A 20,540-nucleotide genomic window follows, 5' to 3' on the forward strand; every position below is an offset into this window, starting at 1 on the left:
AGTCAAAATTTGTACCCTGGGGCTTTAATGAGGCACTGCTGGTAATGATTGCAGGAGAATGTAGGCTTCATTATATCCGTGACCAAGATTGACACATTGCTCACTTTCGACATCAGAACCCTGATATGAAACTTGTTTATATATTTAGTGAGGAGCTACATGTATTTCCAAGTATTCCAGCACTATATTATAATTTAAATAATCTAATTTGGTATTTATATACATTGTTTAGCCAAATATCTATGCTTTACTACTTAAAAATTCTTTCATTCTAGCTTAGTGAGCCCCAGATTGAAACACCTGGTTTTAGATGCATTAGTTAGTGGGGTACAATTTGCTCAGTGTCGCTATCCCTAGCTTCAGTTTCATCCCCATTTCTCCTTTTTCCAGTGGAATATATTATTCCAGAATAATAAACTAGAAATAATTTAAACTAGAAATAAACTAGATCTCTAACATTTTCAGTGCTTATACCTCATGAGAAATTAATTATCTGATTTGCAAGATACTTTCAAAATGCAGTTGCATTTTGTGGAATGACAGAGACCTCATGTGGCCGGCTTGATTAATTCACATATATCAATCTCCTGTGAAGCAAAGGAATTCAGATTTGGGTGCCTAACTCTGTGCTAAAGCTGACAGTATTAACCTTTAGCAAGATTGTCTTTTCAGAGCTGGTTTTCATTAAAACTGACTTATCCATGTCTAATAAGTAAAAACTGATAGAAAACATTAGAAAGTTAATACACTGATTTATCACAGAAAAGCTTGTTGGCTTTAGAGCTCAGTGATTTGTTTAAGATTGTAAACTGCATTCTTTGGTGAAATATGTCTTGAATATAAATGGTTTGCTAGCTTATCTTTCTAGTGGATCTTTTCACATCTGCCTTAAAAGTGCTATTTAGAGATACATTAGCAGAGTTTCATGTAATAAAACAGTTTTAAAATCTAATTTATAAACAAAAACTAGTTTGAGGTACTTAATCATTGGTGAGAGATTGAGAATGATGCTTAATGAATCAGAAAGCACTTAGAAAGGAGTATGTTTCTGATTTTATTTTCTGAATTAAACTCAGTGTCATGGAAGGAGTTACCCTATAATTATTCTTAACACAATATGAAATTCATTGGATAATTGTGGGTCATTTAATTTTTTCCTGGGTGAATGTTGTGTTAACTCTCTAGCTGATTGAATGTTGTAAAGCAGTTGAGAATTATGGTTTGAAGTGATTTCTATGAGAGAGGATCATTACAATGTGTACTTTAAACAACGTCATCTAGCTGTAAAAAATATACCCTTTGTAACCCTTCTTTTCTTAAAAAATACATGTTCATATGTAATTTCGTCCTTTTGCAGAAATTCTGGCCTGAACTTTCACTAAGTTTTAAATTCTTAAGATAGTCCTTAATCTAAGATATGCAGGCTCCCTCAGAAAAAGTTCATAGTTATTAGAGGGGTAATCATAGAGGGTCTGCATATGACAGTAGTTGTAGATTAGATCTTTGGGTTCTTCCACTCAAAATTTTTGTATTCCTTATTAGTCAAATAACATTATTCTTTTGTGATTTTTGACTATGGCCTACATGTCCCTGTGATTTGTATTAATGCTGAAATGACATTGGCTGCCCAAAACTTCTAGTCTAGAGGTACTTCAGTTGAAGATGGAAGTTTCAAAGTTTGTTGAAATAATTAATTAGGAGCCACCTAGATCAGCTGAATGATGTCACCACCATTTGTTTTGATGGGGAGGACTCATGATTGTAGTTTATTGATTTCTTCACCAGATGCTCTTTTTATCTTTCAAAAAACCCGCTATCTTAAGAGATTTTATTTATACATAATTTTTAAACCTTGATTTCTTCCTATCCCACAAATACTGTGAATTGTTTCCATTATTTTTCTTAGCTAAATCCTCTGACAATAGATTTATAGCACTTATCTAAGGAGTCATTAGAGGTTATAGTAAACCAGATTTTCTCATGGGGCAGAGAGAGATGCCCTTGTGGGAAACCATATCACTATGTCTTTTCTGTTAGGTAGAACTCTAAAGTTACAGATCTTGAACTGGATCCCAATTCAGAACTTAAAAACCTGAAAATCAAAGGGTAGTTCTAGTTTATCTTCCACAATAGTCATTATTTGGAAATAATTTTTACAAATATATACTATCATGTCCTCAAACACTGCCTAGCTTGATTGAAAACAGAATGTTATGTGGATGTTATCTGAGAGCTATAGGGTCAACAACAAAAAGGGGGAGAAATGTTTAGTAGGGAAGTAGACCAGTTGTAAGGCAGCACTTGTAATTATGAACTAATTTGTCTTCTTTTTTACCTTTTTATCTGTTGTTTAGTCTCAATGAATTATTGTACACAATATTAGACATTTGTACACAATGTTCTGTTTTGCCTGTCTGTGGCATTTTCACTTGGAGGTATTGAACCTCAGGAACAGAGCTAGAGAGGAGAATGAGGGTATGTTAAAGAAGGAAAAATAGGAGCTTTTTGCTCATGGATTTGAAGGTCCACAGATCTAAATGAGAAAGAAAGCTCTTCATTTCTAACCCTAAATTAATTCAATGCAGTGCTGAGAAGAAGACTATCAAGAGGGATCAAAGCTCAGTTCTGAATAGTCTTTGGAAAGCAGCATTTCTTGGTTAGTTGCTTTCCTCACTGTCTCCCAAGTAGCTGATAGAGATCTCGAAACAGAAAACCCAGTGTGATGGGCTCTAGCTCTTAAACTAGGTGAGCAGTTTCTTATGTACAGCCAATTCCTTGATAAGGATTCAGAGGGAAAACCAGCAATAAAACATTTTAACATGCAGTTTTTGGGCTCCCAGGGGACTTGCTTTTTCATGGAGTTTAAGCTCTTGCTGCAACACAGCTCTGTACCATCTGGGATGCTAGCATTCACAGCGGTTAGTTTGGATATCTGAGCTGTCTGCCATGCACATACCAGCCCAAGGAGATCATCATTCTTCAGTTTCATTCAGTGCTTAATGAATGCCAAATTAATTGGCAGGAAGGAAAAACACTGTGATATAGGAACAGGCCTGTGTGCATGATTAAGGAGTTACACAAGTAGCCAATTTTGAGCTTAATTTCTCTCCCTTGTTAACAAATCTCAAGAAAGCCTTTGTTACAATTTAGCTAGTGTCATTTGGTTGGTGTTCATTTTCTAACCCTTCAAAATAGGAAGAAAATTGTCATTTCATGTTTAACTTCTAACCCATACAGAATTGAACTGACATCAATTTAGTTTCCATGTTTTAAAATAAATTAATTATACATAATCCAAAGGGTCTCTGTTTATTCTACTTTTCCAGGAAATACATGAATTCTGGGCTTGGCAGTAGAAGTATTTAATAATTTTGGTTTATTCTTCAGGTTTCCTCCACATCTGTGAAGTGATTAATTAAATTAGAGAAGGTATTTAGAATAAGTTCAATTCCATTGCAACTGGCAGAGCTGTATAAATTCATTTTGCAACAAAGGAGAGGATCTTATACCATCAGGACCATGCCATCAGATTTTGGCAAGTGACTGTTTTATCACATTGCCTTGTAGTTTGCTATTTTTTCCTTCTTAAGATAAAAGGGAAAACTGAGGACAGAGATGTATAACTTTACATTTTTTATTTTTTATATTTATTTTTTTATTTGTGTTTAACATCTTTATTGGAGTATAATTGCTTTACAATGTTATGTTAGTCTCTGCTGTATAACAAAGTGAATCAGCTATATGTATACCTGTATCCCCATATCCCCTCTCTCTTGTGTCTCCCTCCCACCCTCCCTATCCCACCCCTCTAGGTGGTCACAAAGCACCGAGCTGATCTCCCTGTGCTATGCAGCTGCTTCCCACTAGCTATGTATTTTACATTTGGCAGTGTATATATGTCAGTGCTACTCTCTCACTTCGTCCCAGCTTCCCCTTCCCCCTCCCCGTGTCCTCAAGTCCATCCTCTACATCTGCGTCCTTATTCCTGTCCTGTCCTTAGGTTCATCAGAACCATTTTTTTTTTTAGGTTCCATATATATGTGTTAGCATACTAACTTTACATTTTTTAAATTGCCTACTTTAGAAGTCTTAGGGTACTTGCACCTTTATAAAGGCTTAGCTTAATTTTACACATACAGATTAACTATAGTTGTAAGAGCACTGAATACAAAGTTATAAGACATATTAAAGTAATTGTCTACCCAACCCCAAATTTGATAGTAGGATATCAAAGTCCAAAAGTTTAAATGCAAGTAGTCTTCTATGGGGAAGGTATATGTTTTTAAAAGTCATGCACATGGTCTCCTTTTTGAGATATTTTTTCCTTTCCCAGAAAAATGATTTCGGTGACCAGTTGTAAACTGATTCCTCCCTCAATTGTAAACCACCCATTTAGAGAAATAAAAGTGGACTCACTTTCTTAAGCATTACATTTAGCCTGACCAAGATATGCTGTGATTGTGTTATTCTTCAAGCCAGCTTGCTTTTTTGACTTGTCATAAAATTCTTTTGAATTGAATGAATTAAATAGTATAATATTAATTTTCTTTTATGTATAGCTCAATTTAGAAATTGCAAAATAATGAGACATTTTTCTATGAGCAGATTCTTTTATGGAGATAGGTTTTTCTTTTTAATGAGATTTCTTCCCTGTCACCACTTCAAAATCTATGTACAGCTGAGTCTGCAGCCTCAGAAGAAGAGTACAGGAAAGCTTAGGGCCTCCTTTTCTTGTGTTGTTCTTGGCAACAAACATGATTCCACCTTTTCAATGGAAAGATGGGGTGGGTCTGTGTGTATGTGTGTGTGTGTGTATACTTATTGGCCTGAAATTGAGATCCCTTTAGGTAGAGACAGATCCTCAAAACCAAAGTTGGACTGCAAATTAGGTTGAGGAGGAAGGTACAGCTCCATCCATAGCCAGTAGACTCTGTCTGTCCTTCTGGGTCTGCTTATTAACGCTATGGATAGCTCCTTCTCTATTAGAGCATCTCCTGGACTGGAAACATGGTGTCACAGCATCCAGCTCATCTGAAAGTTGGAGAGTGTTAAACATCTTTTATGGGACTTTTAAATAAATAATAACATTTATTGATTTTTGTAATTATGAAAATGTTTATCATAGAAATTTAGGAAATTACTAAGTGTGAAGAAGGAAAGCCACTAGTATTTAACCGGTGAGACTTACTCATTTTATTTTTCCTGACTTCCTTCTGTTATCCAACATGGTAAAGGCCAGAAAAAGTTAAAAAAAAAAAAAAAAATTTTTTTTTGACAGCCATTCCTCATTGTCCGCAAGCATTTTTCTCTACCCTTACTATATTCCTTTAAAGCATTGCCCTTTTCTAGACAAACAGTCTGAAAATAATTCTGTTGATATGTATCTTTTAAGCCTAAACTATAGATGTAAGATACTACCCAAAAGCTATAGGGATCTGCCTTGTTCAGGTCATTGGAAATTTTATCTCTAAGATTAATTGGAATTTTTAAGCCCTTTATGCACCATTATAGACATTTGGAGCATATTCATACCCATGAAGAGCTTTCTGTTTAGGTGGACTTTTTAATATAACCATAATTAAACTCACACCTAAAAAGGATGAGGTACTTTTCAAAGGCCAAAGGAAAAGCAGAGAAGAGCAAAGCAAAACAGATGAAATGAACGTAAGTATATAAATAAGGAGTCCTTGACACAAGAGTTCCCTTACTGTGCTTAGCAAATGTCTCTCCAAAAAATGTATTTCTCTGGTTACCAGCTAAGATTGAGAGTTTTATATTTCATGAGAATCCTTTTCTTAATATGTGAAGGAAAAAACTGCAGCCTTTCAGGGTTCTACTCCTTCCTTTACCCTCCTCTTCTGTATCCTCAAGTACCTAAATCAAAAAGGAAATCATGAGGGAAATCTGAAACAGCTGGCATAAGCTAGTTGTAGTTTTTAAACAGAAATGTTTTTGGGCATCAGGTGTCCCCTAACATCATTATTGTTCTAAGTCGTCGTTGGGCTGTGTGGAGTGTGTTCCGTAATCTTCCCCATTTCCCTCATCATCCTCTCTGTTTTATCTTACTTTTGCCCTATCTGTATGGACTTTTTAGGGTTTTGTTTTGTTTCTTAGTACAAGTAATGTTCTGATCCCAGGTTTGGTGAATGTGTTACCACTGCTTTGTGAATAAATAAGTGATCTGCTGAACAATTGCAGTTGTAGAATTATGTTGTATGTAATGTACATATGGAGAAAGAATGTATTTTGTTCATTTTCTTAATAAAAAGTTATATATGGACACTACAAGATGTCTCTTGTGTTTCATAAAACTACTTTTGAAGTCAGCTTTTTAAATGTTTACATACTTTGCAGTTAATATTTTTCCCTCAGAAAGGTGACTTTTATTCAGGCAAACAATATGTACTGTAGAAAGACCTTGTTTTCTTTGAGACAGTGTTGAAATAAAGAAGTTCTGGTGGATCTTACAAAGTTTCTAGGGGAAGTTTCCATTTTTAAAGAGCACTGGTAAGTGATTTCATAAAATGGTGTTTTCTTAATCTGCTATTAATGGCCAGTCCTATTTCATCTGTTTTGTAAATTTGGACTTGTGTTTCCCAGGTTTTCTTTGAGGGGGGGCATACCTTGTACAGGATAGGAACTAGAAGAAAAAACTGAACTGAAATAGAAAATTAATTGTAGAAAAGATAGTAAAGAGAGAGAACCTGGAGGTGTTGCAGAGATTGGGAAAATTCTGGATCCCTGTCCCCAAAGAAGGGGAAAGAAATTTTAAGGGCTGAACCTTGAAAAAAATAAACTCAGAAATATGCCAAACAAAGATAATTGATTGTCCGGGTTGAGTTGTGTGAGCTTTCCAGACAGACTGTCAATAACAAGGAGCTCTCCTCTTGGCCCTTTTCATCTCCTGATCTGATTTACATATTCTTGGCTTTGTGTGTGACCCTGCATTCTGCAGTAAGTTCGTTGTCAAATGATTTTATTCAAAGTAGGGATTACGTTTTCTCACTTTACAAATCAAATAATCCATCTTACTGCATAGCTTTCATTTCTAGAGTGTGCTTTGAGCATGGCCCATAAGTAACATTTCTTTGTGTTCAAAACAGGAAAACGATGTGCAGTGATAAGGTAAGGAATTGGCCTTTCCTGGGTTAATCCTCCAGAGAACTAACTCAAAAGGATGGAAATGTGGGTCATCACCTCCTCTCCCTTGATGTATTTGTCATCTGGTGGGAAGGGAGCAATAAGGAAAGAGGGCTTTGTATTTAACACAGTTGAGATGCCAGCTGCTCCCACGTCAAGTGAGCGTGGAGACCTACAGGGGACTTTCCTCCCATTGGGCTCTCACCTAGGAAAAGCAAAGGCGGTCAGTTATATCCTTTCCAGAAACATTACAAGGAAGAAAGAGAGAAAAGCTATAGTAGAAGTGGTCTGGCCACCGCTGTGCTAGTAAGTTTGATGTTTGGCAAAACCTAAAAGGGGAGATTAGGACACTTGGTAATGTCTGTAGCACATGTTGTATACCTGCCCTCTGAACTTGGGCTGTAAGGATGGGTAACCCAGGGCAGGAGTCAGGAATCCTAGGCTTATTTCCAGATCCACCAGTGACTTCTGTGTAGCATTGGGCACAGTCTCAACCCCTTTGCCTTTCTCTCAATTTTAAGCAAGTGTTGGCAGCAGATCCTGTTTGCTAGGATCCCAGTGACTTTTTAATCTATAAAATGCCAAGGTCATTGAAAAATAACTAGCCATCTCAGTATCATTCCTGTTAATTATAGTAGCCAGTCCTGTTCTTTACCTTTTTCCCTTGGGGTTCAAAATAAATGTGTGGTTTGGGAGGGAGCTTGTAAAATGGGGGGTTATGAGTGACAGAGGCATAACAAATTAAAAATGACAACTGAGAGTGCCTCTTGGCAAGGCAGGGAGCAGGGGGAATGACCTATTCAGGAAAAGAATGGAGTCTTAGGTCTTTGTGACCATGATAAACTATGAGTCATTCTCAGAACAGTGTGCCTCGAGCATGGCCAGAGGCCTGCCTGAGTTCCTGGTACTTGTACTCCTTTCTGCATCCTTGGCACACTCTTGAAGTTAACCTCAAAATACCTCTGGCCCACCCTTAAGGATGTTAACTGCTTTCAGAACTGCTGTATAAAAGGAAAATCATATTGTAACAGTAGTTGCATTCTAGAAACGTACTTTGTTGTTATTGGAACTCGAGCATTAATGTGGTGTTGCGAAAAGAACGTAGGACTCAAGAGGGAAAAGATGTAGATTCAAGGCCTAGCAGTACCATTTAAGTAGCTGTGTGATCTCAAAGAGAATCCTTAATCTCTGTACCCAATTTCCCTATTGGTAGAGTGGTGACAATTCCTAAATAAGATGTGTAAAAATGTTTTGTGAACTGTAAGATGCCAGGCAAGAAGAGACTGTTGTATACCAACTATGAATGGACCAGATTCACCTGACAGTTTCCCTTCTGCAGGTCGGGAATGATAAAGTTTTCTTCTTGCAGTGCAGAAACATGTAAATAGATAATACCACCCCAGGAGATGAAGAGAATCAGAATCGTCTTTGAGCGATTCCTTTCCTGAACCTCCTTCATCTTCACTATGTCTGCAGGTAAGGGACAGGCAGAGGCTTCTTCTGACAAGTAAACAGATCCTTTTATTGGCATAACAGGGCCAGAACGGAATCGTTTGTTTATTTTTTGTATTTTTATTTGCCTTGTCTCTACACCAGTGTTTTCATACCTGACCAGGGTTCAGCAGCCCCCTTGGGATCTTTGGTGGTGGGTGAGTCACAATTTTATCTGAGGCAAAAGTAGAGGGAAGGAAGAGGGTAAAGCATTGGTAAAACTGTTGTGAGGGAAAATGAGGCCCTTTCAGTTACGATCACTAGAGCAGCCTGAGAGAATCTGGAGAACTTGTGGATCCCCTTTTTCCTTTCAGCTTCCGTCCTTCTCTTTTTGGGTCCGGACCTGCATAGTTAAGAGGCATAACTAAGAGCAGAGGTTGCTGCACTATGTCCTCAGGGGCTTCAATGATGAGCCTCGTGCACAAGTGAAGAATGGAAGCCAATCAGAGCAAAATACTAGGACTTGAACCAGCTTAGACAAAAGCACTTTAATTGACAGTATACAATTTTCCAAAATATATTTTTGTAAGAAAACGGCAATAATTAAGTACAGTCTTTACAAACAAGTTTCTCAGTAAATTCCAGTGTACTTTAGACCCCTGTCCACTAAGACACATGCTCCCCCAGTCTCCTGGGCAAACTGTTTAACGTTCACTAATTTTAAAAAAGACCCAGAGCAAATAGTAATCCCCTCCTTTCACTCAGTGTTGGGTTTTCACCAAACCTGAGTGAATCAGCTAATGACAGTGATGAAAGACATTGCTTTACTTTTGCCCCCCTGCCTTCCCCTGTCTTGTTCCCTTTGATCCTTAGTCCTACTTAGAAGATCTATATGTAAAAGCTCATTCAAAACTTATTTCTTAGCAGAAAAGAAAGAATTGTTCATTTAAGTCTTAGACCTAAATAACTCAGAAGTACAGAAGACCAGTAAGGTTCCTATTTTTGTCTTCATGCTCTCCCTAGCCTTGCTGCAGATTCCAGAAGGGAATTCTGTCCTTTGTGTCATTCTGGTGCCTGCCCTTAATTAGCAGTCCTTAATTTGTTGATTCTTCCTGAGGCACACAGCACTGGACGGTCTTCCAACCCAGGCTTTAAGCCTGTTACTGTCACTAAACCGTGATTTTGGCCAAGTCACTTTATTTTTCTGGGCTTCAGGCTCTTTTTCTGTTTTTTTTTTTTAAAAAAGAAGATTGGACTGGGTTCTAAAACCCTCTCCCTATGACAAGAGAGTCACTTTCCAACCAGTGCGTATTGACTCCAACCCTTACTGTAACATGCTGGGACTTTATGGAGAGGGGATGAGGATCATATTTAAAAATAAAAATGCCCAATCTGCAAGACAGACACTTTGTCATCAGCCTTATATTTCATTTTTCACCAAAGAAAAACAAAAATTTATTTCCAGTAAAATAGACATTTACATTCCTGTTTAGAGAAAAAAAAAAAAGCCGCCTCTCTTAGCTAACAAATGTTTTTTCAAAGTATATTCACTCAGAGCAGTGCCGGGTGGATTAACATTTGGCTGTTGTATTTACATTATCAAAAAATACGTATATGTGTATCAGCTTGAACTTGTTTTCCAAAGTTTCTCCAGTATATTGTCTAAAAGATAAAGCTCAAGAAGTGGTTTAAATAAACTTTCTGCTAGCTTTCCTTATCAAGAGGAGAAAGAAGAATCTTGTGTCTAGACTAGATTAAACCTGTATTTTGTCCTACGATGCAAAGAATATTCTGTACCCCATTCATAAGCATTGCTGCGTCTCTCCCCACTCACATAACAGTGTGCTTCCCACTGGATTTTGTCCAGTCATCAGATTCATAGCTTCTGGTCTTTATGAAGTTTAGGGAAACCAGTGTGCCACTGAGATAGATAGAGTTTATAATCTCTCTCTGGCATAACTTGTTTCAAGTCATGCTGAGTTCCTGGTTCTCTCCTCTTCTCTTCTTCTCAGCCCCAGAATCTGAATTACCAGATAGCATCAGAACCCAGTAAAGATGTGGGAAGAAGATGACCTTTACAGATACATGGTGATAACGGTCTTTGATATAGGTGTCTAGTGTCAAGAGCAAGCCGAAGCAAGTTGCCCTAAAAGGCTGGAGCAATACAATTTGGATGCATCTAAAGAAGGAACCTTTGAACCAGCCCAAAGCTTTTCAAGGTTCTCTCTGGACAGAGCCACATTAATTCCTCTTGACCAAGCATAATTTTTACTCTCTGGTCCTTGCCAGTCACCATCTCTCTCCCCAAGAGGCCTGGGGGTTGTGGCTTTTGATTGGTTTGCAGAGACATATTTGCTCTCTCTGTCTAAACCTAGCTGCTGGAATGTGACCCAGAATCAGCAAAGGAGTAATCTAGTCTGGCCTCTCCCACAGTGGCCACGATAGAATGGGTAGAAAGAACCAAATGCTGGGTAGGAAAGAAGCAAACAGATCTTTTCCCAGTGAAACAGTATTTCTTCTATTTTCTCTCAAACTGGTATCCTCCATCCTGCCAACCTCCAAATAGTAGAGAATCAGGGCAAATACTTTAGGATCCTTGTTAGCTTAGCATCTTTCTAGCTTTTGGGAAACTCACGGGTCCTACTTGAACCTCTGGCCTTCCTTTTCTCCTAGGTATCAAATGGCTAAAGGCTATGAAGAGGGAATTAGGCAGCAAAGGAAGGACATAGATCTTCCTCTTGAGATCCTCTCCTTTAAAAAAATAACCTATCCCAAACCAGATAGCCTATTTTATCAGAACTGTTGCAGCTTAGACTGCCCCTAGGTTCTAGGGGTCTGGCTTTTTGCCCTGAAGTGACCATTTTCATTCTCCTAAGCATCTTCCTAGTAGGTTCCAGAGAATTTATGCCCAGGAACAATAGAGAACATGGGCAGAGTTCAAAATTCCACACAGGATTCCTTCTTCTCAGAAAATCAGATGAAACCTCGCTATGCCCAGTCCTCAGTTGCCGTCTACGTAGCAGCTACCTGCTGAGCTCCCTCAAAACCCCTCCACTGGGCAACAGTCGGCATTTTGTTTCCCTGAGATGCCACCAGAACCTACAGGAGCGCTGGGCAGCCAGCCCCACTAGGAATACAGAGGAGGGGACACAGCAAGTGCTAGCTCCGTGCCCCGACAGTGAGAGGTCACTGGGAATAGAAGGCCAGGACCCCGGGCTGCCCCTTATGCACCTTGCAGTGCACCATGCATCTAGGCCTTTCTTGCCCTGTGCACAGAAGAATGGAATCTAACCGAAAATGTCTCAACGATGTGAGCTTTGGCCTTTGGCAGCAGAGTTCTGGATTAAAAAACACAGAAGACAAAACTCTCAGCAACTTGCAAAGCCCCTGAATTTCCTATGATATGGAAAGTGAAGCCTATCCTTCCTGCTGTTTCAATCGATTGTCTATTCAGACACCTCTTTGCTGACTGGGCACCAGGAAGCTCTGTCCTAAAGCTGCTCTTTCACACTGGATCTCGGGGATGACCGAGCTGGGGTCTTCACCCCATCGCATCGGCTGAGCAGTGACAACGAAATAGGAACACCTTGCCTTCAATAGCTGCTGCAGACCTTAGTCCCTGGTGGGAATGGGAGACCAAAGCAGCACTCGGGGATCCTCTTCAAGGAGTGTCTTGGAGGTGGGCCGGGGCCCATCCTGGGAGGAAAGGCTTCCCTTTCTCTCTTCACCTGTAGATGGACCCATGTGCAGACCTGTTCACACTGGGAGCCTTGCGTGCTGTATCAGTCCCAATCTCATAAGCAAATGCCAGGAAACTAGACTCCAGAACAAGGGGTTCAAGATCATGAATGACCTGTGTTAGTCCCAGGGGCCCTGGGACAGAGTGGGAGTGAAAACTGAGTGAAGGGAGGGGGGAGAACAAAGAGGACAGGAACACTGGCAGACAAGGCTGGCGTAGGAGATAGAAAACGGGACCTATCCTTTCAAGTAATCAGATCCCACTGCGACAGGGTCTGGCCCTGCTTTCCCCTCCATCCCATCCACCGACTGGCAGCTTCGTCCCCCCTGCCCAGGGCAGCTCTGGAGGGAGGGCACAGGTGATCACAGCAGCGTGGCATGGTGGCAGTGGGCACTGCACTGAATGAAGGATCTCTGTTTTCATCCTGACTCTGTCACCCAGTGGCTGTGTGACCTTGACTTTACCCTCTTTAGGCCTCAGTCATCTCATCTGTGAAATGAAGGGATTCTGTTAGATGGTCTCTAAAGTCCCTTATATGGCTCTTTCCTGATCTCCCAGCAGCACTGAGCTCAGGCACTAGTGGGTTATTTTACAAGAGGATTCTACACAGAATGTGATTTGTTCAGCTTGAAAAGGGAAAAATTAAGGCCTGTGGGGATTGGGAGGAGGGAACCCTCCGAGTCTGCTCTCCCTCCCCAGTCTTTCCCTCGAAGGGGAAGGATTTTCCTCCCCTGTCCAAATGGCACTTGAGGTGGTTGGGCTGGAGCTCTGTGCACCGTCGGAGGCCGCCAGCAGACCTGATTAGAGGTGTGTGTCTTCCTCCTCATCTAGGTCATCCTTGGTCAGGTTGTCCAGAGGGACGATCCAGCTGTCCCCCAGCTCCCCATTCAGGTTGACCACCTTTTTCTCCTGCATCTCTGATGAGGTCTCCATCACTTCCAGGGTTGGATTGTCGTGGTAACCATTCTCCACCGTCTGTAGCTCCTCTGTTAGTCGTTGCTAGAGTGAGGGAGATGACCCAAGAAAAAGGGGTAATATTTGAGGGCTGTTAGCCTTGCTCTAGCCTTAATATTACACCTGTACCCCTATAATCCAGGAACCCTGATTTGGCTAAGGTGAACAATAGGTGGTCCTGGAGGCCTTCCTGACTACTGGCCTGCCTCGGGGCTAGTCTGAGATAAGAACTTGCCCCACATCCATCCTAAAATGCCCAGCTCGCTTCACCTTTGCCCTGGTGGCAAATCCGTGACATCAGTGGAGATGGACTTTGTCCTCCAGAGTCTTCCAATCTCCTCTTTCCTCCATTCCTTCCCCACCAAACCTTCCTCTCCAGGACCCTCCTCACCCTGCTGCATTGAACTGGAACGAACTGTAAGAAAATCACTTTCATCTGGCCGAGTGACTGAGGACCTCTCCTCTAAGCCTGAGCAAGATGGGTACAGCACAACTTCCAGCTGTCTCTGCTACAGATGGGAACTATCTAGAGATAGTACTTTCTCTCCATTTTTACCTAAGATACAACCTAGGTGGCACAGGACAGTCCCCCAGGAAGCTTTTAACAAATACACTGATCCAGAAATTCTGTTTCAATTGGTATGTGAGGAAGCTAAGCATGGGGGTTTTTTTTTCCTAAAGCTCTCCACAGCGTGCAGCCGGGGTTGAGAACCATGGCTCAGGGTGGAACTGTCATGAGGGAATTCTAGTAAGGTAAATGAAAGAACTTCTGGTTAGACAGGTATGCCTCAGCCCATTTATAGCAATGGATCCTCAGAGCAACTCTGCAACGTGGATATTATGCCCACTATGCAGATGAGAAACCCGAAGCTCAGAGATTATGACTTGCTCAAGGTCACCCAGATAATGGGAGGCAGAGCTAGGGCTTAACCCAAGTCTTCCTGACTCCAAAGCCCATGCTCTTCCCTTCCACCACGCTGCCTCTTTAATTTTCCAGGCAAGTTTCCATTTCCTATAAGGGATGACCTCTGCCTATCAGAAAGGGCCCATGGCCCCCTCGCTTTTCTCCAATATGGGAATAACGGGGTGAGAGTCATCCAGTGAACTGGACTGCTTCCCGGCTAGTGGAATGAAGTCCTCACCTGGTCCTTCCTCTGGGAGAGGCGCTGGTGGCAGCAGCCATAAAGGGCCGCGACCAGGAGCAAGAAGGATGCCATGCAGACAATAGTGATGATGAGGGGCATGCTGAACCGGTCCTCGGTCTCTTCTGGTGGTCCTTGACCCTCAAACTGCATGTCATTGACTCCCACCTGGCCAGGAAGGAGAAAGTTACGTAGCAGAAAACAGGTTCCGGGTCACCCTCTCTCAGAACTCCCATTCACTTATGAGCTCTTCCACTTCGGGTTTGGGGGGGAACCCAGTCTACCGCCCTGCTGTCCCCTCTTATCCTCCTATCTTCTAGATGCTTGCAAATCAGAGGTTCCTCGACAATGAGAGACAGTGGACCCGGGGAACCGTGGACTTCCAAGGGACAGGCTCCTGACCCAGTCTGTCCCAGCACATAGGGGGCATCCACTTACCTCTTTTAGGTCATCCCATTTGTCTTTCAGCAATTCATAAACGTCCGTGGGAAAGAGGTTTGCTGGGGGGGAGAGGGAGAGATGCCGCTTCAGTGGTCTAGCTCAGAGTGACGTGGTAAGGGACAAAGGAGGACATGCTGAATCTCAGTCTCCTGAGTGTGTCTCTCTCGGGTGGCCAGGGGTTGACAACTAACCCATCCTTGTGCTCCTGCACCTCCTGCCCCATTCCCACCCCACACAGGCCTCAACGCCCCCCCGGCCCTCAACTCACTGCAGATAGTGATTTGTTTGATTGCCACTGCCTGGATTTCTGGAACAGGTGCCAGCTGTATATGGCACTGATCTTGAGCTGGGTTGAAGGAGGCTTTTGCTGCTCGGCACAAAAGTGTGACCAGTTTGTCATTCGAAGCGGTCGCATTCTGTTGTGGAGAGAGCACAGGTAATTCCTCAGGGATCATGACAGCAGCCTAGGCTTGTGGGGCCACCCTCGGAAGCTAAGGTCAGGAGAACGCTGTTGCCGGCTGTGAACTTACTCCCTTCTCCCGCCACAGCTGGTGCCATTCCCAGGCCTGCCAGGAGTGGTGAGTTATGTGCTGTCCTCCTGGGCCAGCCCCTGCCTTCTCTGCCTCACGTGGAGCTCTCCCCCTAGTCTCCTTATCCTGTTTATCTCATCGTGGTTGAACAATACCGTTCGCCCTAGTGCCGCTTTCTCCCTCAGAGCTCCTTAAGGATCACGACCTCCTGCCCCTCGTCATCTCTCTCCCCAGAAGGACCTGAGGAGGCACTGCCAGTGGGGAAGATGCCAGTCCTCTCTGAACCTACCATTTACCAGCCCTTGATGCTGAGTTCAAAGACCTCAGGAGGGGAAGCCCCGGCTCTCAGCTCAAGGTTATCCATCCCAAAGTCGAAACACATGTGCCCGTTCCCTAGACTAAGACCCTGAAACCATAAACAGGCTGACAGGAGAAAGGCGAGGCCATCACTGCACGGGGGAAATTGGGAGTATCTTAAAGATGCACGAGGACGTCTTAGACGGGAGTCTTCTGTATTTCTCAGCAGAAAGAGTGTGGCTGGCTGGCTTTAGGGCTGAGGGTGAGGAAGCAAAGTGTGGGCAGCTTTTACCCAGCCCTGCCACATCATCCAGAGACACCCCAAACTGATGTGTCTCTGACCAGAGTTTGGAATAAGGGTACCGAGATGAAGAAAAGGACTCCATATGGCTTGTCCCACAAACCATCCCTTGGGTTTCTACCTGGAATTTCCTTAGGCTTACTAATTCCCCAACCTGCTACCAGGTAAAGATCCAGGGCCTTCCTCTTTCCATTCACAGCAAAGGAAAAGAACGCTTCTTACCACCAAACACGCCCCTGCCAAGTTTCAGCCAAAAAGAGAGCCGGAGGAAAGGCTGAGCGAGCATCAGTGTGATTCTTGCCTTGTCCAATAAGCCCAACCCTAGGGGAACACTGCTCCCTTTTAAAACTCCAGCTTTTCTATAGTTCACTTGGAAAATTCCAGCAAAATGGACACCCAAAAGGAAACAACTGCAGAAAATAGGTGGTATAAAAGTACTGTAAACCCAAGTTTTCCATCCTATTCTAGTTCCCAGGGGTGTTTGCCAAAATAGCCACTGACCAGGAGAGGGCAGCAGTGAGCCATCCATCACCAGCACTCACTCAGGCCTCAGCTACTGACTGAGTAAGCTCTGCGGCAGACATCCCCAGACTAAAGCCCTTAATCCTAGGGAGACTGGCAGTCTGAAGGCAGTGGACACACTGCTACACATGCAAACTTACTCACACACGTGCTGACACCATCTCCCGCAAACAATACACAAACAACCCCCCCTGAGGGGAAGGACAACTGTCGGCAACAGCTCCCCTAGGTTAGAGGGTGGCCATCAGATAACACATGGACCAGGAAATATAAAACCACAGACTATTAGAAGAGGGAGAGTTAGGCAGACTAAGCCTCTCATTTTCCACTGAGGCCTCTGAAGCCCAAAGAGATCGACTTAACAAAGTCACATCCTGAACTAGAAGCAAACAGGAACCAGGATTGGGGTCTCCAGACTCTCAGAAGTGAAAGCCCAGATATCTGGCCCTGCAGCAGCCCTGAGGGTGGGGCTTCCCTCAGAGAAGTCTGAACCTGGCTCTGACCCTCCATAAGATGGGAAGGGACCACGTCCTGTCCTACTAGGAGAAAACAAGAGCAGGAAAATGAAAACATCTCTCTGCTCCTTTCTAGAAGGAACACTTCATTCCCTTCCACCTTCCGTGACCCTGCTGCTAAACCGCATTTTGGGGACGTAGATCAGAGTGGGGCTCAGATGAGCAAGGTACTCACACAGATGTTGGTTTTCGAGACATCAGTTTTCGAGATGTTCAGGACGAGCATCTTCTCATTCAGCTTTTCGGGAGAATCGCACTGTATCTGGAAGAAGCCACTGGGATTAAGGGTCAGGCTGAGCCTGACGAGGTCTTGTCTTTGCCTTCTCCCTCCCTCCCTTGGGTGGGTGACACCAAATAAGGAGTTGGGGGCAAGCTGGGAGTGTGGCCGGCTGGAGTTTGAGAGCCAGGTGTGTTACTGGCTATCCTGCCATCTAAGCCAGAGTCCAGCAAAGCCAGAGAGGGTGAGTGAATGATGATGGCTCCTCACAGTACCCCCCAGGCGCCCTGGGAAGGGAAGAGTAGAAATGCTCTTCCTGGAGTCCCTTCTCTCCGACTCTGGGCTCTCTCACCTGTCCCACGCCTGCTGAAATTACTGAGGTGGGAGAAGGGATACTGGAGCCTTGGGGGGCAGTTGACTCCAAATGAGTGTTGGAGCTTGTGGGTCCCCTGGCAGGAGATGTGGTCCCAGGTCCCGATGAAAAGCCTGTAGGCTGCAGAGCCCCAGAGGTGCCAGTGACAGCTGGCGTCTTGCTGGAGGTGTGTTGAGTTCCTTGTGAGGTAACCCACGGTGCTATAATTGGGAAAACAAAGTTTATGAGAAAAGGTGAGTGGTACCTTTAACACAAAAAGATAGGCTTTCTTGTTCCTAGTTTTCTGAGGTTCTTTGGTCTTATCCCCCCACCTAGACCACAAGCAGGAGGAGGCAGGCTATGAGGAGGAAGAGGCAGGCAGATGAAGTCAATTCCCGTAACCTATTACAGGATGAGCAGATTGGATGAGCCAGTGTAGGAACCCGACAGAAGACGTATCAACAGCAGTGACAATGCCAGCGGCAAAGCTAACGTTAACTGAGTACTTACTTCTGTGAGGCTCCTAAGTGCTTCAAAGGTACTTTCTTTTTCAATCCTCACAACAACTCTATGAGGAAGGTACTGTAATTATCCCTATTCTATAAACAAGGAAACTGAGTCTCAGAGGAACTCGATGAATTGCCCAACGTCACACGCTAACAAGTGGCAGAGCAGGGACTGGCATCCAGGTTTATCCAACTCAGAGCCCCGGCTCTTACGCTGGAGGTGACCGCGCTCTTGTGGTGTGGCTATCTAGTTACTTCACCACACACCCAAATTACCTGCGGGGGTGGGGGGTGGAGGTTCCCTCAAAACGCAGATGCTCAGGTTCACGCCTAGAAATTCTGATTCAATAGATCTGACCTGGGTCATGATCTTGAGGCTCACGATCCATCAGAGAGTTTTGAAATTAATTTACTGGATTAAGACCAGCACTTAAGAAAAAAAAAAGTAAATGCTCCACTAGGCAGGTCAGAACCCTGAGCTCTCATCAGAACGCACAGCTCTGCCGGCCACTGCTCATCACGGCCACTGCTCATCACCGCAACGGGAGACCGGCTGAGTGAAGGTGGCGCATATTCATGAATATGAATATGCATGAATCTCCAGCGACTGTACAGAACATAAGCATTTGAAAGTTTCTTTTTGCTTGAAAAAAGAAAGGCATTACTTACTTAGTGTGGTCAGCGTCCCCTGCGTCGTGAAGGTGGGGCCCGCCATTGTGCCTGAACTTGTAGCTGCTGTAATTTTGTTTGGTCCCTCGGAGGAGCTCCCTGCGGGCTCCGAAGTCACAGGGACCGAAGTCACAGGGACCGTGCTAGGCTGGTGAGTGCTTGCTGGGGTGGGCAAGGAAGGAAGGGCAGGCGTGATGACTGAGGTGTCACCCAGATTTGGAAGGTCAGAGGCTGCCTGATTTCCTTCCTTAGTGATCACACTGCTTGTGGTCACACCGTGGCTACTCTGGGTTCCAGATTTAGCTGAATTGCTTTTAATTCCACTCTGGCTGCTTGTGGTTTCAGGCTTTGTCGAGACAGTGGTTGGTGTGGTTGTAGAATCCTTTGAGTCTTTAGTAGTTATAGCAGAGTTGCCTGTGGCTGGTTTCTCATCTTTGCCACTGGCTGCTGCAGTTGTGCTTTGCTGGGCTGAGGGTGGCACTGCCCTTGAGGTGTTAGGTGTTGTGGGTGTGCTTCCCTTGGTCTCCAATGCAGTCACACTTTTATCAGTGGATGGTGGGACTGTGCTTTGTTTGACTGTGTTTTGAGCACTGGATGGTGGAACTGTGTCTGGCTTGCTTTCTTCGGCAGCTGTTTCACCAATAGGCTTGACTTCTGTTTACAAAGACAACACAGAATCAACTAGGGTATTAGCTGGAAGTCTTTCTCTCCCCATTTCTCCAACTCTTCCCCAGGATCCAGAGGCCTTGCTCCCATCCCTGCCATTTGTCTTGGCTGAAGGGTCTGGGTCCTTGATGTGCCCAGATTTTTCTGGGGTTCAAGAAGCCTCTAAGAGGGAGACTGAGAGGGAAGCAGAGGAAGTCAAGGGAAATTCCGCTCAAGAGAAAGACTAAGCAGCTAGTCCGGCTGCGTGTGGGAGCCTGCACTGAATGCTCTGCTCTCCCATCCGGCCCCAGGCACTCGCCCTTCAAGGCTTCCCTACCCCAGCAGAGAACCATCATCACCTCCTTCTCCCAGACCCATGAGCTTGCAGAAGACTCAACAGACCCACGCGTACTGAAGTGCCCTGTTCTCAGCACGGCAAGAGGAACATGCCTCTGTTCCCCTGGACATGTATCTAGAAGGAGAAACTGGTAAAGTGAAATTACACAAATTACCATTTAAGTACAACTGTGAGACGCGCTGAGGAAGAAAAGTACACAGTGCCCTGACTGTGTCTAGCATGGGAGCTCAAACCTTGTCAAGGGGTCGGGGAAGGAAGGCCTTTTATTGACTGATTGAAGGAACCATTAAGTGACAGGTTCGGGCCCTGGGATACAACGGTAAGACACATGTAATCCATACCCTCAGGGAGCTTACATTCTAGTGTGAGAGACAGAGATTAAACAATAGACAGACAACTCAATGTCAAATTCTGGTGACTCTATGGAGGAAATGAAGAAGGAAATGATACAGAGAACAGGGGGAGAGGGCTGTTAGAGAGAGAGGTAAGGAAGGACTTCTCAGAGATGACCACTTAGCTAAGACTTGAAGGACAACGAGGTGAGAGCTGTGTGAAGAATGTGAGGAAAAGTGTACCAGGAAGAAGGAAAGAACCTGCAAGTCCCCAAAGGAGGGACAAGAGCTCAGAGAAGACAAGTCTGAGAGCAGTTCAGTGAGTGAGGGGGGGAAGGAGCAGGGCTCAGAAAACTCAGGGCCTCACATGTAAACTGACACTAACGTGCTGTCTAAACCATACCCTTTTGAGAATAAAAAGGAAGCGCTCTTAAAAATTGTATCCTATG

The 20,540-nt window shown here is 43.8% G+C and overlaps 1 protein-coding gene across 1 annotated transcript in view; it reads right to left on the minus strand.

The window, feature by feature from the left end:
* Nucleotides 1-9,104: 9,104 nt before the first annotated feature.
* The window catches only part of PODXL (podocalyxin like), a 43,756-nt gene continuing 32,320 nt past the window's right edge, over nt 9,105-20,540 (minus strand). Inside the window, exons 2-8 of the mRNA XM_061198733.1 lie at nt 18,757-19,410; nt 17,582-17,802; nt 17,188-17,274; nt 15,116-15,263; nt 14,845-14,906; nt 14,407-14,574; nt 9,105-13,309 (exon numbers count right to left, since the gene is read on the minus strand). Of these exons, the coding sequence (XP_061054716.1) occupies nt 13,112-13,309; nt 14,407-14,574; nt 14,845-14,906; nt 15,116-15,263; nt 17,188-17,274; nt 17,582-17,802; nt 18,757-19,410 (1,538 nt within the window). The 3' untranslated portion in view covers nt 9,105-13,111. The remainder of the gene's footprint in view (nt 13,310-14,406; nt 14,575-14,844; nt 14,907-15,115; nt 15,264-17,187; nt 17,275-17,581; nt 17,803-18,756; nt 19,411-20,540) is intronic.

The sequence above is a fragment of the Eubalaena glacialis genome, chromosome 8, assembly GCF_028564815.1.
Source record: "Eubalaena glacialis isolate mEubGla1 chromosome 8, mEubGla1.1.hap2.+ XY, whole genome shotgun sequence".
NCBI classification, from domain to species: domain Eukaryota; kingdom Metazoa; phylum Chordata; class Mammalia; order Artiodactyla; family Balaenidae; genus Eubalaena; species Eubalaena glacialis.